The sequence below is a fragment of the Lepisosteus oculatus genome, chromosome 7 (genome assembly GCF_040954835.1).
Source record: "Lepisosteus oculatus isolate fLepOcu1 chromosome 7, fLepOcu1.hap2, whole genome shotgun sequence".
NCBI lineage: Eukaryota > Metazoa > Chordata > Actinopteri > Semionotiformes > Lepisosteidae > Lepisosteus > Lepisosteus oculatus.
This window is the reverse complement of record NC_090702.1, coordinates 13693361-13712550: the sequence shown is the minus strand read 5'-3', so window position 1 is coordinate 13712550 and position 19190 is coordinate 13693361. Positions and strand designations below refer to the sequence as shown.

Here is a 19190-nt window from a genome sequence, read left to right as displayed (position 1 = left end):
AATTCTATTTATCGACGACAAACGTCTGTGGCTTAACAAAGAAAAAAGGTAATGACTCATTATTTTGGTATCTCCTTTTTGATTTCTTTTAAAACAGTGATTTTCAGTTTGTTTTATGTCATTGCACTTGTAAAGTGATCAGTTACAAAAGTTCCAGAATTTGGAAACATTCCTCCAAAAGACAGAATTGATGGCTATGTTGGTGTCTCTCCCTATTCACAACGTCAGCATTAGCTGGAGGAGTGGTGCAGCTCTCATATCAGGGGCCACTCTTGTGGTGAACCAAGGACACAAGGGAGAATTTTGTGTCTCTGCTTCAGGGACGTCAGTTGAAGTGGGCTAATGAGAAGGCTTCATCATGACCAGACAATGGCTCAGTATTGACCCCAAATGAGTACTTTAACTGCTTGAGGTAGTAAGAAACCTTTTAATTTGATTGCTTTTGTCAATCAGATATGGACTCAAAATAAACCAACCTGCATTGAGTTCATGCATCTTAATCTCAATATAATCTTTTTTTCCTGGACAGGTGGAAATTTAAGTGTCTTATTCCTCTTCCTCTTTTTTTATGAAATCAGGTAATATTCAAAGACCCTTTGAACTAAGACATATTGAACAGAAACAGATGGTTTGTTATTGGTTAACAACTTAATAACAGGTTTGTGATTTTAAATAGGTTTGTAAGCTAAATGTACTGCTGTCGACTGGTAGAGAACTACTACTGCTCTGACTGGCAGAGGATACAGTGATGAGATCTGATGGGACATCAGAGCTCTTATTTATGTAACATTACAGTACATTATTAACTTTGGAAATGGTTTCTTCTATGTTTTGTTTCCTCTTTGTTTTTATTTAATTGTGTTAGACAAACGTAACAGCACACAAAATCTCACACAAAATTTTCTTCTATTTCCCACCATTCAACCCAGGATTCATATTCTTCACTATGTTCCTTCAGCGTGAAGATAAACACTTTAAATACAAAAGAGTATCTCATAGAACTCATAGAACCAAGTAAATGGAAATTGCAGAAAAACTACAAATACACAAGATACATTTTTCTGTTGGGAGATACACTGTACTTGTTTTATAGTTACATTCACAATATTAAATGGAACGTGAGTTTTGTAAGGGATGGAGTATTTATCTTATTAAAACAGACTGAGCCAGAAGAAATTTTAACAATGACACATACAGACTTTTTATATTATTGTTTACTTATATATATATGGTTTTACTTGAATAGTAATGTTATATAGCCTCTTCATGTTTATACTGTAAATGTCCTTGTAATCTTATGGTCTTAAATTCCAGTATGATCAAAAAGCATACTAATTCTTTGTAATATTAACCATATTTCCATTATAATATTTTAATGTTAAAGTTCTCATGTATAAAATACTTTTTTATTGTTCTTGTTCACCATCTGTTAATTGTGCCTGCCAAACTATTAATGGACGTAAAAAGGCAAATATACAGTGCACACAGTATCAGTTGTAACATGTTCTCCCCAAACCAGTCTTTTCAGGGATAATTAGAGGGATTGTTTTCAATTAAGATGGTTTGTTATTATTTAATTAGTATGAGTTTTTTGTGACTGCAAAATTATTTTTTTAAATTAAATTCAACAATATAATAAATACTATATGTTGGGTAAATACTATACGTTGTACCAAACGAAAAGGTACAGGTACATTCATACTGCTTGACGACAGTAACACTCAGAATCGGATACAAACATTAACATTGAAAAGTGAGGCAGAGGAGGTCACAATTATAATAAAAAAACAATAATGCATTAAATGCAATAATGTTTATTCTTACAACATTAAACAACTACTGTAAATCTAGAAATTACTTAGAATTGCAAAGTATAAAAAGGTATTTTTACTTATTGCAATACGGCTTAAGTTTGAATCAGTATTTCTTCTCTAAAATCTGCAAAACAAGGTACTTTTCTTTTGTACTGTACTGTACAGTACAGTATAATAGAAAATAAATTAAATAAATTATAAATGCTCTGCGTTTTGTAAAATGAGAATGATCAGTTTATTCTGAGGAGAGAAATTTATGCTGTAAGATAATGTGCAAAAATCATGAAGGCAGTAGTTTGGCCTTAGTACTGTATTTCATAATAATGTGTGACAGCACTGTGATGGGTGTCTTTTTATGTCTAAATAATTATGCTGCAAGTGAATTCTGTTTGGAAGCTTTAATTCAGTCAACATCTATGTCAATAACCATCAGTTTAAAGAGATAACATAAACAGAAGAGATGTTATTTTATAATTGCATTGTTGGTTTGTAATGTACTATTTTAATAATAATGGTTTGATATGGGGATACTGCTATAATTCTCACACACCTAGTCAGTCTCAATTCACTCAGCTCAGTGTCATTGTCAAAAGCTTTGGCCTGTTAACTAATAACTGAAGTAAAGCTTTTCCTATGAACACAATCACTGTGCAGCTGATGTGTAAAAAATGAACATCATTTGTCTTTGCCCATTATCTCAAGACATGTTTGACATACTGTATGCCTTCCTTTTCTTTCTGTGTATGAAGGCCATGCTGCTTCTACCTTTTAAACTCCTGCTGAGCTTTGTAGCATTTCATTTTAGATTGCTTCAGACTACACTTTCTGGTGTGGCAGGACAGTAATAATAGATGGAGACCATTTCTAGTCATGAATATCCCTTATTCTGTGGATGCTTTTTGCTATTTGAGGTCAATAAAAGGACACAGGCAAGAAGGGTAAATACTGTATGTTGTACCCAACAATAAGGTACAGGTATGTTCAGTCTGTTTTCAGTTTTTACATTGTAACACGTACCGTCATTTTATATTTCATTTTCACCTAAAGGGGCAATGTCATAATTGTGATTACAACTGTTGTTATACAGTACACTGTACACTATATCAGACTATCTTAAAGATTTTTGAGCCACATATAACTTGAAATTTCTCAAATATTTTTTTACAGAATGAGTTTTGTAGAACTTAATAAGGAGGAAAATTAAATCAGGAAATCAGTCATATTTCTCAAAATTATTTACAACGCTTTCTGGACATTCATGCAAATGAAGCAATCTTTCAATTGTGAGATGAAAAAAGTTTCAACTCTGACATATTTTAATTTGATCATTGAATTGGTTCCTAAAAAGATTATTTTGAAAGAATTTTTAAATAGGCTGGCCTGGCTACCATCTTGATTATTCAGAACCAAACATTTTATCAGAAATTGGATACATTTCTGTCCCTGCCTACTGTACCTGTTGACCATTTGTTTGCTTGGCTGCCCCGTGTACATTTGCTTTTTGTAACATGAGCCATTTCAAAACCAGTAAGAAAAGAAAATCACTATAGTTATTCATTACTTGGAAGTCTAGTGATAAACTACTTTGAAAGTACCCCCTTGAAAATAAGAATTATGTTTTATTTGTACAAGGAAATGCTTTGCTACAAGGAGCATACTGCTCTAAGAATCCTGATATTCAGTAAGGGATCCTGATAGGCTGACATTTCATATGCGCATATATCCCATAAATTCCAAATACTCAGCTTATCTATGAATTATTCACTTTGTTTTATGGACCGAAGCAGAGGCAGAACACAAATCCCCAGGGGTGAACTGCTTTTCATTCCTGGTTGCATTTAGCAGTGGTTGGATAGTGAGGAAGATAGTGACTTCGCTGAAAGGAAATGTAATAGGTGGTTGTCACCACAGTAGTAACATTCCAAGGCTTCTTCGTTGTCACTGCTCGAGTGAGTAGTCTACAAGGATAGATTGGCACTCACCACCTATTTGGAAAGAACAAATACATTTGCAAATGAAGCAATGAAGAATGTAATGGTGAGTGCAGAATATTTGGGACTTTAGAATTCAAAACAAAACTAATAAATTTCTCACGACTATTTGCCAATAGTTATTTATCTACAGTATATACTGTATATATACTGTATATATGTACTGTATGCGTGGGAGGGGAAGGTGTAGCATACTGTGCACATAACTGATAAGTTATTCATCCCAATTGCTCCATTCCAACCAGTTGTATAAATGGATAACAACATCACTAATCCCTGTGGTAGACAAGTGTCCTGTTCAGAGGAGGGAAGTTGCTCCAGGTAGCAACTGCAGGAAAAAAGCACCAGATTATATTATGATTCCAATATTAGTAGAGGAAATGAATATTTTAATACAATTTACTGATTTAAATTCTGTCACATGAAACGTTTACATGTAAGCAGGGGATATTATATCTAAAATTAAGATATCAAAATATACCTTTCAAATAATATACATTAAATTGATTACTATGGCTTTGACATTAATGAAAGCCTTTAAGGTGATGACTTATGTGGAGAAACTATGATTGCAATAGCTTGAGGCAAACCCTGTCGTATTGTGTAAATATATGAGTAAGCAGTCAAGTGGAGTTTTGGCACTGACTCGCCTTGAAGAATGACAGGTAAAATAAGCCAAGGTGCTGCTGTAAAGACAAAGCTGGGGAGGAGAGAAGAATGTAAAGAAATAGACATATTAATAATCCTTACAATTATATAGCAGTTTTTTTGACACTCCACTCAAAGCACTTTACAGGTAGTGTGCAGCATTCACCTGGATGATGCGACGGCAGCCATAATGCGCCAGAACACTCACCACACATCAGCTACCAGTGGGGACGAGAACAGAGTGATGAAGCCAATTCATAGATGGGGATTATTAGGAGGCCATGATTGGCCAAGGTGAAATTTGGCCAGGACACTGGGATTAACACCCCAACTCTTTTTGAGAAATGCCCTAGGATTTTTAATGACCACGAAGAGTCAGGGCCTCAGTTTTACATCTCATCGGTAGGATTGAGCTTTTTGTTTTACAGTATAGTGTTTCCATTACCAAACTGGAGCATTAGGACCCACACAGACCGCACGGTTGGCACTCATTGCTGTTTCCACTAACACCTGTTCCAGTAGCAATCTTACCTTTCCCAGGAGGTCTCCCATCCAGGTACTGCCCACCTACAGTAGCTGCTTAGTTTCAGTTGGTTGCCACCCTATGAGTTGCAGGGTGATATAGCTGTGTGCATACATAAATATTTACAGTACATAAATGCAGGTTACTGTATGTAGAGTATACCGTATATATCTACTTTTTTGGGTGAGGCTGAGAGCTTGTTTTTCACTTTTAAACGTTCGTTCATAGAACTGCAAAAACATAATATTCTTGTATCTTCACACTGAAATTACACTATTACACATGTGAAATGTTGAGAGGAGAGCACAGGTGCTGCCATCCCAGAGTCAATAGATTTGTGCATGTACTGTCATTCAAAGTCTTTTCAAAGTCAGTAGAAATCAAAGTATATGCGCTTTTTTTCATCTCTACTGTAATGTTTCAATCTATTTAAATTATAATTTAATAAATCCTAACTTTAGTGTTCGCTGTTGTAAAAATCATCAATAATGGAACTTAAATCTTAAAGGAGCATGCTCTTCATTTTCGAAGTGTACTATGCTTCATATAGGATCATATTAATTTGGGTTATGAGTCACTCCCACTAATGAGGTAATAAATCTCATATTGACCATATACTATCCTAGCCACACACAGAAGGGACTCCAAAACATGCTGGGTTGAAATATCTACCAGTGCACCAACTAATTAAACCAAACAAAACTCAAGGGTTTAGTCTTAAAATGAGGACATTCATATAATCAGGGATGTCATAATCAGTGGAACAGATACTGAATAACTGTTGTGAGTAGGGAAAAGGGAGTCATGCCTGCAGTGTAAAGCTGCATTGAGCTGTGCATTGAAAATCCGTTTAATTCAAAATCATTTGATTTTAGTGAAGTCTAAATTAAAAATTGAGACTCCCCATGGATCAAGGAAGGTACAATGTCAGCAGGGCTTTTCATTCTTGGTACAGTAACTCCCCAGATCTTCATCCCTTCATTCTCTTGTCACGCTTGATGAATCTGACATATTGGCACTATAATTACAGTCCTGTTTTAGACTGTATTATTTGTAAATTTAACACAAATGAACATGAAAAGAGAAAGATTATAAACCACTTTGAACTGAATTACACATTATTCATGTTCTTCTTATACTTCTTAGTAGCATTTGGTACAGGCAGAGTTAATGACTGTTTAACATGAACAGAGCATATACAATCTCTGGCAGGTTTCAGAAACCCCCAGTAGCCAACACAACCCCTCACAGACATTTTAAAGGCTTTATCTCACTCTGTTAGACAGTTAGACAGCTGGCCTCTGTTTGCCTTTGTAGAAGACATGTATGAAAATGAATAGGTACATTCAAGCAATCACTAAATGTTTAAACAGAGTTATAAGAAGGTAAAGGTCAGCGTTTTTCTATCGTGACCCCTTTCCCTGCAGCAGTAGATAAGGTGAAAGCACTTACTGTACTCGGGTCAAATAGATTAATGCTGAGTGTTTGTGGTTGTACAAATGCTATGCAAGTTATTGATATGTTACCCAACTCACCGGTTGAGAGGAAATGCCAAATAGACGGTGTGCAGGAATATACTGTAGTTCAATTATATTCGACCAGCACAACTTAGAGTGACCAGCAAACACACAAACAATATAATTGAGATAATTATACTTCATTATGATGACACTTGATTGACAGAACATGATAGCTCCTGTATTAGTGTTCTGGGAACAGACGTCCTTCAACAAAAGATTATTTTAATTTGGTAAATTAATATAATCCAGATTATAACTGGCATTTACCATTACCATTTAGTATTTACTATAGTATTAAAGCATAGTTTTTGTTTAGCTCCTGATAAATACTGTATGTGATTCATTAATTAAATAAAATAATTAATATCAGGTGAAACTGACATTCACAATAACTTTTTTTTATTTCTTTCCAACACATGATAAGGTTTAGTCTCTAACCAATCGAGGACTAATGGGTATGAAAGAAACAATTCACTTGGTTTCTCTGTGTTCTTCAGAAGCTTGAAGGTTAACACCCACTGGCCATTACAATTGATTGGACTGTTAAAGTGCTCTGAAATCGCCACATGGTAAAATAAAATTCTGTGCCCTCAGTAAAGGGAACAATGAAAAGATACTGTATAGTGCATACTGTATATACTGTACAGCACAATGACTGATCTGCTGTAGTTTTATTCACTGTAAGATGCAAATACAGTAATGAAAGGGCAATAGGTTAGTAGGCCAATTCACAAGCTGACACTGTGAAAATAGTTTACATTTTGGCTTCAGAATGTGTTCCATTATTGCTTTAAATATCTGACTATCATTATAGGTATGATATGAAAAAGAATGCATGTAGTGTTTTAATATTTAACAACATAGTAAAATCATGAGATTCTTGGAGCAGTCCCTCTAAATCTTTTTTCTTTTGATTTATTTGGAAAATACTGTCACCAGCTTACTTCTTATACCCCCCAGCATGTGTTGTTTTCCTTGCAAAACCTGTCAAACTGCTGAAAACAGGCAAATCCCTTTTTAAATTACTGAAGATGTTCCACCCTGCAGTTACATGTCTTGACAATTTCAGAACGTACATTATACAGTACTTGGATTTAAAAAAAAATGTTGTTTGCAAAATGTCGTGCTTCAAAAATAAGTCAGTTACATTTATTTAGTGCCATGGCCTTTGGTACCTATGTTACTGTTTGCATACATAGGCATTTTTTATTTGTTCCTGTTTAAACAAATCTGTGACACTAACTGCAATCACATGTCAAAGTCCTGTTCTTGCAACATTTTGAAAAGCCACAGAAACTCAGGGTGAACTGGAAATCACAAGGTTGCTAAAATGAATAATTAGCTGTTATTTAGATCAGTATACAGTAGTTCTGGCTTACTCTTGGTGAAACCTTTGAGAAGCTTTTCTTGCGTGTACAGTACCTGCTGACAGGTTTTGGCTTACTTACTGTATACAGAATTGTCTTTTTCTTACAGAGAAAAGCATTTTGTAGACAGTCATTCTCATTGTTATGACTATAGCTGTAATAGTATGACCTATTAAAATACACATCTACAGCAGAACTGACCACACTATTCTGAATATACAGTAGATTGTGGGAAGCTCATAATCAATTAAACACATAAATAGAGTTGGTAACATACAGTAGCTTTATTTTAGATTTTATTTGAGTAATTACTGGTTTATTTCATTGGGAAATCTAAAATCGTTTTGAAATGCTTTGTAAGGATACAGTAAGTAGACTTAAGATCACATGCACAGCAATTAATTTATAAATGACAATTACATTCATGAAGATATTTACAAATGTGGAACACTGTTCATAAAATAACTTTTTGGGGGATTTTGTGCCATTGGTATTGAAAGGGAACTCTGTCATTTGTGTAGAACCAATGCTATGAAAAAGTACATCATGAATATACAGTATAATAAAGTATCGTTTTGAACTATAAAACTGTTAGATGTGGAGAGTCAATCAAATGGTTTCTTATCTGTCTTGTTAGTTTTGCGCTTATCTTGTTTTTGTTTCTCTTTTTATTGCCTATTATTATTTAATTTGCACCGACCTATTTTGATTAAAAAATACAATTTTACTAAACAGTACCTTATCTTACCTTATACTGTAGCTCATATGCCTAGTCTTTTTTATATGAACTTTGTGCTATCTTTTAACTTTCTATTATTCTTTCCTCAAATCATTGCTTTCTTTTTTTTACATGCCTTTATTTTTGCCTACCTGTTTCTTTCCTCTACTGCTTCTTCTATACCCTTCTATTCCTTTTTTAAACTTTTTTCCTCATTGCCTCTTACAAATGCTTCTCCTTTGTTTTTTTGTCTTCTCACTTCTTTTTATCGTCTCTCTCTCCCCCACCTCCACCCCCCCCCCTATTCCCCCCCCCCCTCCCGTCCCCCTCCCAGTGATGTGATGCGAGTACTCTGAAGTGCACACAGACAGAACACACTAACAGAGCATGCCTCTGAGTCCGGCAGCCGGCAAACATGAGCCATCCGATCAGCAGCATCAGGAGGAGGTGCAGCAGTGTGCTACCAACGGCAACCAAGGGGACTCGGACAGCTCAAGAGAAGACACCATCTACGACACGATCCGGGCCACCTCCGAGAAATCCCCCACCAGCCCCATGGAGGAACCCCAGGGCAATGCCATCGTCATCCGCATAGGGATCCCGGACCTGCAGCAAACCGTGAGTAATCCCAGTACTCTCTCACTCTCTCCCTCTGTGTAAATCTCTTGCCATGTCATTACAACAGCAGCAGCTGCAGTTGACAAGTGAGCGGGTGCACAGGACTTAGAAAGAGCAGAGCTGTGATTTACTAGCATCTGAATTGAGAGGAGAAAAAGTCTCATTTTAACTCCTTCATAGCTGAAACTTGGCTGCTCCCCCTCTGCAATTCTAATAAAGCAATAAGAAAGAACAATACTCAAGTGAGTGTTTGAAACAGTTGGTTGCCTGTTTTCCTAGTTAAACAAGTTGGTGTGGGCAGTTTCATTAAATTGGGGGAATTTGCTGCAGCACTCCTGAAATGCATGAGGTTTTTGTGGAATGCTGCAGAATAATTAGGTGAATTTATAGATATCTCCATGCACACACAAACTTCACTCTTGCTCTCTGCATGAGAGCTCAATGCAGAATCACAGCGCTTATAGACCAAAGGTTTTGAGTGGTTTAATCTAGTTACAATCATCTGTAACACCCTTATGCAGTAGGGATAACTGTACGGATCTGAATAAATGATATGTGGCAAGATAGAGTTATGAAAGGTGTTCAAACAAATTCTAGAATACAATAATCGACTGGACAGTATTGGTATATTAGACTTTGTGTATTACAATAGACCAAGAAGGGGATGTTATTTCAATTCATTTGAAATACTTTTGTCAATGATTCATATGACCTTTTTTCCACATAAAAAAGGCATTTGAGGAAACATGTCTTCAATATTATCATTTACTATGTGCCTAATATTTGTAGGCAATTTTAAGTTTAATTTCAAATAAATATGTTTTTATCTGAATAACCTGAGTGGTATGTACAGTCCATGGTATGGAATAATGATTTAATGAAATTAGAGAGGTAGAATATTGACTTCATATTTTTCCCCCACAGTTGTTGGAAGGAGGACATTAGAAAACTTTAGACTGAAAATTTAAATAATTGAACCTACATTTTGATGTCAAATTAATTATATATGCTTTATATATTCCTTGTATGTCTTCATGCTAAAATATTAATGATTGTTTTAAGTATATAACAGGAGAAACACAGTTGACGTTTACAATCCTTTGAAAATACTGATGTGAATACTCTATATGAAACACTGAAAGGGATACAGTTATCACAATTATCAAGATGTACATGTATATATATAACACAGTAAATACATAATGTAAGCACTTAACTACAGATATGAAATGTGTTTAAGATCTCTAGATTTCAAATGCTGGATAGATGTGATTACAAAGGATAGATTTGGACAAGATTTAGAAACAATACAACATTTGGAATTGTTGGTGTATTTTGTGCTGAAGAATTTAGGTTACAGTTAAAAAAAGTGTTTTTAACATACATCAGCGTCACTGTCTTTAACTGAGGCTGAAATAGAAAAAGTATTGCTTTCAATAAGTTTTTTCATATTTTTACAGTGATTGTTGTGGCAACAACAATAACATTTGTACTTAAAACTTATAATTATATATAATTGTCTTAATTTGACACCTGCATTGCAACATCAGAGCACAATGCTTAGTGCAATTGATCTGTATAAGTAGTCAAAGAAGGGCTGTTACAACTTTAATAAAAGTTTCCAATAAGTACTCAGCTTCAATTACTCATGCTTGATGGGATTGCTATGCAGGCTTCCAACATAATTTTTCATCCACAGCACTCTGTCAAAATCCAATGTAGCAGGGTTCTGAATACTTTCTGATGACACTGTCTGTTCTCAGAATAGCAAAATATGTAATATGAAGGATTGAGGCTAGGAACAGGGATATAGTAAACAGACCAAACTAAATCTAGAATGGTCCGATAAATTGAATTACATTTTTTTTCTTTTCAGTTATCTTTTTTTCCTTTCAGAGATAGAATGAAATAACTATTTTACCGTGCAAAGTGTCTTCTTTTCATGCACAAATGCAAACAAATTCTAATTCAGTTCATAGTTTTGAAAGTGGAATCTTAAGTTTTGACCAGCACTGCTCATCTGTGGCAAACAGCATAGTTGAAGTCTTTCAGGAACGATAAACACAGCAGTGCACACTGGGATGCCAATTTGCATCAAATAGAACAAATACAGTATGCCTCCTAAATTCCCATGCTGCACCTAATGGCTGAGAGATGCTCATTTCCCTTCTATTTCTGAGGATCAGTCCTGTGACACTGATAAAGTGCTCTTCCACTAAGATGGTGAACACTGAAGTGTGAAACCATCACAAGGGAAAGCCCTCAATAAGTTAGAGCACCCTCATCTGTCAGGTGGCTGAATCTTAAACAGGAGACCCTTCAATACATTGCAGATTTTTTGGTAAAAACTTTTATTTTTAAGAAGGTATGTTGCTTGGATTCCATTCTCCTTTCATGTTGTAACAGTCCAGTCATCTGCATTTCATGGCTCTCATGTTTGCCTTTGCAATCTGAGTGTTCATGAGACATTAGAAAGAGTGATGATAATTGTATCCAGACATGTATAATTTGTATCCAGAGAAGATGTAGTAAGTTAAATTTAGAACAGAGTCACTGCAAATACCAGAAACATTAATCAGAATTCAGATATAGTACTCCAATTTAACATTCTTTGAAATGCCTGCAGTAAAGTTGAGCCCCAGCAATTCCCTTTGAAATGAAGTAGCATCAAAGGTTAGCAATTGCTTGAAATAAAAATGTTGTTTCATTAATTCTCTGTGTTCATGTAATCTTTGCACTGCTGTGTAAAAAGTAGATAGTGTTTTATTCTATACCTGTGGAACATTCCATGTTTATTTGCACATTAAACTTGTTCCCCACCTGAATACAGTTTAAAGATGGTTTTAGGCATCACAACAATGAATACATTAATACAGCCTATGTCTTTTTCTGTGAATCTTTCTGACTTAACCTGTTACGAGGATACACTGTAGAATGATATTATGACATATTTGTGGAGTTTTTTCCAGGCCAAGTTAATTTTGGTTTTACTTTAGCACTCTAATGTATCTTTCTGCTGCTGGTTCTGAAAGGTTTAAAACTTAGAATTACAGAACAAAATATCAAAACAGAATGAAAATAGCCTCAACAAAGACTTAAAAAGCTATAGTGCATTTCTATAAAGTGTATAGTAAATTCCTACAATCTTTCCTTAATTAGCTGCTGAGCCTCTCAGATTGGATATAAGACCTCAGATGTAGGTAGTAGATACAATTTTGTGAAGCATGTGCATGTCACTTTTTTCTTTTTCTGTTACTTAAACTGAGGTGAGCACAGGGTCTGTATCCCGTGTCTTGCTCTATGAAAGATTAAAGGTAATAAAATTCTGATTAAGCATACAATAATTACACTGCAGCCTATATCAAATCTCAAAGTAATTAAATTGAACTAAACAACCTCTGAGATCATTTTCTCATCCAAGAGAATGTGTACGTAATACTTTAAATAAAACAATATAATTCCAAACATCATAACAGTAGAAATAATCCTAGTAATATTAGTGAACCTCTAAAAGCTTCAGGCTTAAAACGTATTTTCGTTCTGAAATGGCAATGTCTTAAGTTATATATTAAGTTCTGATAAATGCCAACTGTAAGCATTTAGCAGTAAATTCCTTTCTCGTTTAAACCCGTGTCACACTTTTTAAAATCATAAATTTCTGTAAATGTAGATTACAGAACAGTTTTCTATCATATTTCTGCCTTTCTGAAGGTTATTGCCCCCTCTTCTGGCACAAGTTTCTTCCAGCTGATAAAGGTAAAGATTCCCTCTCTTTCACTTAACACTCCCATTTATCACCTTGACACTCAATAGGCTTGTCAGACAGGCGGCTCACGAATCCCTGCTCCTTTTAGCTGAGTCAAACCTGCACAAGACAGACCTCGAGTTCTGTGTTCCATGCTGTGGAGAAATAACAATCAATATGAATGCGATGCTAAAAAGGCTAAAAATGCTTGGAAGTTAAGCTGAAGCTCAACAGGCAGAAGAGATACGGTACAAAGAATGGAAAGCATAAAATGTAATATAAACCTCATTTCACATTAGATACCTTAGCTATTAAACATATACCCTCCTTGTGTGAGGAAGCGTTTCATCTTTTATCTTTCTTTGTGTCATGTTCTGTTTGGCTGTGTAGGGACTCTGTAAAAAGCAAGTTAAGTCTCAGTGGGTTCATGTTGCTAGCAGCAATCATTTCTTCTCCAGCAGGGTCTATTTGATTGTGAATGTAACTGCTCCCCTAGGTAACAGTTTGTGGTTAAGAATTATTTACCTGCTCTCCCGATAGGTAACTTACCTTTCTGATAATTATTCGGTTAGATTGATGACAACATTAAGCCTATTAGATGAAACCTACAGAGAATTATGTCATGTAGTACAGTTACAAGTCGGAAGATGAGTAATAATAATGTTACAGTTAAATGTCCTATGGGTTTGGAACACATGAACTAGATCGCTCCTGCTGGACTTTGAAGTGCACAAATGCAAGCAGGCACAACAGAGTACAGGTAGAGAATGCAGAATTTTTCTTTAATTATATAGTGTTTCTCTGGGATGTCTTGGAACAGTCTCTATGGCTTCTCAATCTCTGCATATGTATGTGAGGTAACTTACCTTTTAGGTAACTTACCTTTCTGATAATTATTCGGTTAGATTGATGACAACATTAAGCCTATTAGATGAAACCTACAGAGAATTATGTCATGTAGTACAGTTACAAGGAAGATGAGTAATAATAATGTTACAGTTAAATGTCCTATGGGTTTCGAGCACATGAACTAGATCTCTCCAGCTGGACTTCGAAGTGCACAAATGCAAGCAGGCACAACAGAGTACAGGTAGAGAATGCAGAATTTTTCTTTAATTATATAGTGTTTCTCTGGGATGTCTTGGAACAGTTTCTATGGCTTCTCAATCTCTGCATATGTATGTAAGACATGAGCACTTTCTCAATATATTTTCACATTTTTGGTTGTACAGTATAAATTATTGTGCATAGGGTACTGCACACAAGATTAATTAAGTCTCAGTTCCCAAAGCAGCTTGTTTTGCTGGCTAATAATCATCCACTGTGAGTTTAAAATTCCAGAGTCCCTACATATATTAATGCTTCCATTATATTGGAAAAAGGAATAGGTTGTATAGTTGTTTAATGGGAAAAGATTGGTTAAGATTTTTGTTTTCATTTTTGAACACATAAGAAACTAGAAGAGTGGTACAGTAGCTCAGTGGTTAGTATTGTTGCCTTGTAGTGCCTTGTAGAGTCCTGGGTTCAATTCCAGTCCTGGAGTGAGGACTTAGTATGTCTTCCCCTTGTTCATGTCGGTTCATGTTTGCTTTGGTTTCCTCCCACAGACACATATTGATAGATAAAGATAGGCTTCTGGTAAAATCAGAGTGTGTACATATTTGTGTCTGCGTGTGCCCTATGATGGACTAGTTTCCCACCCAGGTTGTATCCCTCCTTGTGCACATGGGCTCTGGCTTCTCTGTGACCCGGTATTGGTTAAAGTATTTAGAAAAAAGGATGGATGGATGAAGCTGGAAATCAATCATATGGAGAAGCACTGAATTGCTTGATGTGAGCTACTGTAATCTTCACACAATATCAATCACTGCTGCACCTTTTTCACAACCTAGTTATGAGAGCAGTACTCCATTATTAACAAGGGTCATACACTGGAATGGCCCTGGTCAGGTCATGTGTTCTTTTGTGCGACCTTAGAAACTACCCACTTAGCAAGCTCCACAGCCTGTTGTTAAAGCAGAACTGGAACATGGGATGGCCTAAGATTAATATATATTGAAGATAGAAAGATTTTTTTTCGACATTTTTCTGCTTCGGAATTCCTTGCCCAAAAATCAAAATGGGAGCAGTGCAGACAAGAACAAACAGATATATCTCGAGGCTTAAGGGAAAGTCCTAGACCGACAGGACTACAGTAAGAAACTGAACATTTTTGGTCTTGAAGAGAGAAGATTAGGAGGGGACCTGATGAATGAACTGAAATTCCTAAATGCATCAACAAAGTCAACACAGTGGATTACTTCAGATGGAACAGAGAAAAGGGAATCAGAAGACACATGTGAAACTATGTTAAATTGCATTTAAAACTGAGAACTGGAGGAACGTCTTTACCTAAAATGTTCTGGCAGTGTGGAACATGCTTCCTAGCCATGTAGTGTACTCCAATACTCTTGCATCTTTCAAAAGAAAGAGGCTGGAAGAGATCCTTTAATCAATTTAATTTTACATACAGTACCAAAGGACCTAGTTCGACTGAATGGCTTCTTCCAGTTTGTAATCATTCTTATGTTGTTACTTTAAAAGAAAATTTGAGTTGGCCAGTCTAGCTGCAACTAATTGACAGTAACTCAACTAAAACCTTTCTTTTAGCGGGAAGTATTAAAATTTGGAAATCTGTGTGAAAGATGCCAAAACATAGCAATGGAACTGCTAGCTAATAAGTAATTTCTGGTCCAGGAGATCATTCATGTACAGTACATACAGTACATTCAGTGATAATTCTGTGTTCATTATTTCTGGAGGCTAAAGTAGTATCACTGTATGAGATTGTGCCATTTTAATAGACCAGACTTCTAAAAGGCTTTGGGCCTACTTTCTATTGGGCAGACACCTACCCTGTAATTTGAACACCAAAGAGACTTAAAATGTAGAGAAGAGGGATGTGTTCTTTAAGTTGTGGATAAAACCAAAACGTGTGGTTTCACCAGGCAAATTAAACTTGTTTTTGTAGGTTATTTTGGGGTTTTATTTGTAAGCAAAGAAAAGGCTGTTATTTTCTGGGTAGGTTCTTTTATTTTATTTGAAGAAGCTTTTCATTTTCAATACTAAACTCATAGTCTCATTTTTGTCATGTGCATTGCTGGGAGACTCCAATGGTTAAGTCTTGGTTCTGTAAAAGGAATACACACTGTAAATAATTTATAAATAATAGTTAATGTATTTTGTGTTTTTGTCTAACAGCAATTATAAAGAGATATGTCTTTGAAATTGTTGCTTGTTAATCTGCTCTTAAACCTTACTGTACTGGGAACAAAGAAGCCAGGTGACCACACTCAAATTTTGACAGAGTAGCACTATTTTCAAAATTTGCTAGCTAGATAAACTGGTGTCAGGACCTGATTTTTACTTTAAATGTACCTTATGTATTTAAAATATTTATTTATAAAAAAAACTGGTATCTCTCAATTTAAGATCTATAATAATCAGATAAACAGACAATATTTTAATGGTCACATTACTAGTTCAGTTTTGCGTGATTTTATTAGTTAAGATTAGTTAAGATTGTATTAGTTATAGACTAGGATTCCCCCAGAGATGACACACAACTCGAAGAATGTTGCCAGGATAAGTGTGGTGTTAGTTGGCCAGGACAGTCTTTCAGTGTAACAGCAACTTCTGAGATTTGCATGGAACCTGCAGGCTGCAATGGTATTAGTTGGTGAGAGACAGCACACTAAGCCTAGTTGAACTCTGATTCCCATATGGTTAAGGAAAAAGCAGGGTTAGCTTACCCTTGAGGATTAGAAGGGAGAAGCAACAAATATCCTTCCTTTTCATTAAGAAATTTGGGAAGGCAAATACAGGTATAGAACCTGGCACATACAGTAAGACAGCGTCTCTTTAAAATGTTGATCTTGTCTTTGACTTGACTATTCAAAAATCCAGAGTTGAGTGTTTCTGTGCTTGTTTATATTTGTCTGTGCCTGGTGATGGACTGGCATCTAGCTCTATGTACCCCATCTTGTGTATTGCCTGGTTAGGCTGCTGTTTCCCTAGAGACCCCATACTGGATAAAACAGTTCAGAAGGTGAATTGATACAGGTATATATTCATATAAAGAATATACAGTGCCTTGCAAATCATATATCATTTAGATTAATAACAAGTTTCAGCCTTGCCCGACTGCAGTTTGGAAGGGCAGCTTGATCTAGGTAATGTTTGGTTGGTATGATACACATTCTCTTTCTAAATTATGGATTTCACTGCATTCAAAGGGATAAGTTCTGTAACCTTCTCTTGATATCAGCTTTATCCTTGACTTCTTTCGATAACTCCTGTGTCTTCATAGTTGATTTATTATATCACTTCGTGAATTGTGGCTTGATTATCAACTTCTGAGGAAACTTACAGAGATATTGCATTTTCTCTAAAGTCAAGTCACTTTGATTACTTGTAGACAGAGTAGTACACCATTTTTTTTCTTTTACACCAGAACTGTTTTAGGTCTGTCATAAAAAAGGGACTGAATACAAAAGATCTTGCCTGTGCTGATCATTGTGCAGGTTCTAGACAAGTCCTTTTTGAAAATGTCATGATTGCATGCTCAGGCAGCAATAAAAAGGCACTGCATCCATACACGGTAGCGGAAGTTGTTAGTTTGAAATTGTAAATGTTTGTGGGTTAAAATTCCAGTTGGGATGCTGCTGTTGTACCCTTGAGCAAGGTCTTTCAATCTGATTGCTTCCGTAAAATGCCCAGTTGTATATTAGTTCCATATGTGTACTACTCTGCATAGAAGTGTCTGCTTAAAATAAAATAAAAAAACACATGAAACTATTTAAATTCTGATTTGTAAAAATGTACTTTATATGTGTTTATTACAAACACTTGCATAAATTGTGATACTTGGTTTAAGCAGAAAACCTGTGAAGCACTTTTTACATACTTTATCCCTATAAATCATTCTCCTCAGAATTCCAGCCAATAGGCATCAAAGAGCTTAAGGCATTTTACATTTCTTGCACAATGCACATTTTATTATTTCATTCTCAACCTTGGAATTTGCTATACAGTACATGCTACTAATAAGCCCTACAATTTGGAGTTGGCAGATTCGGGTCGAGTAGATGACCTGCACTACCCCAAAGGCACCTGTGAATCAATGAGGTACAGTACAGCATATTCAAAAAGTCTTTCTTCCATTTACTTTACAGCAATACTATACAGACTCCTGTAACTGCCTGGGTATGTACTAGAAATGATATTGTAAGTGGGAGCTGTTTCCCCCTTTAGTAAGCTGTTCAATGACTTGCATACACTGCCTACTTTCTCCTGTTTTGTTTTTTCCTGTTTACAGATTGTGTTGTATGCATTATGGGTGATTTTCTGTAACAGGGAAACCAAATTACTGTACTACCACACAAAACTAAGAATGATCATTGAGCATTGAGATCTCTAGCTGGTGGGATGAGACTTAATTCTGTTGCAATCAGATTTAACTTTTTTTATTCAATTTCCCCAGTTTCATACAATGATAATTTGCTTTCCTAGAACAATTCATTGTATTCTGCTTAAAGTACAGTAATTTTTCCATATGCTATTTTAAGCTTAAATTGTCCATTCTCATAACAGAATCATACAGAAACAACACAATCAAATCTAATCAAAAGATGTGTAGTTACATGTTAACATGAAATGCACAGCTATACCTAGAAAATACAGAAGATATGCTGTACATGACTCCATAAAGGGCTACATCTACCATTTCTCACTGTGAATAATGGTCTCTAATGTGACACCAAGTTTAAGTTATCTAGTGTAGTAGTGTGGAGGCTAGGTGCTTTGAAAAAAAGCACATTTGGCTACAAATGTAAAACAAAATCTAAAAATGTTTAAAAATTTTTTTTTAAGAATATAATTGCAAATGCTTTAAAAACAACCTCTCAGAATGTATTTTATAAATACTCCTAATCATGGAACCTTTGAAATCAAAGAAACTTTTTTTTTTCAACGAATTCAAGTTGTGCATCATCTCAAGCACTGATTGAATTCAGTCCAACTTGAGAGCACATAAGTACTCTCGAGTTGTCAGTATGTAGAAACAAAAGTATTATTATTAGGGGCGGAGCGGTGGCTAAGGATCTGTGCCTGTGGCTGGAAGGTTGCCGGTTCAAATCCTGCAGCTGGTAGAGGAATCCTACTCCATTGGGCTTCTGAGCAAAGCCCTTAACCCCAACTGCTCCAGGG

The 19190-nt window shown here is 35.5% G+C and overlaps 1 protein-coding gene across 3 annotated transcripts in view; it reads left to right on the top strand.

The window, feature by feature from the left end:
* The window catches only part of shank3a (SH3 and multiple ankyrin repeat domains 3a), a 639129-nt gene that overhangs the window by 158523 nt on the left and 461416 nt on the right, over window positions 1–19190 (top strand). For all 3 annotated transcript variants that reach the window (XM_069192202.1, XM_069192204.1, XM_069192203.1), the window contains exon 5: window positions 8916–9199. In XM_069192202.1, the coding sequence (XP_069048303.1) occupies window positions 8969–9199 (231 nt within the window). In that variant the 5' untranslated portion in view covers window positions 8916–8968. The remainder of the gene's footprint in view (window positions 1–8915; window positions 9200–19190) is intronic.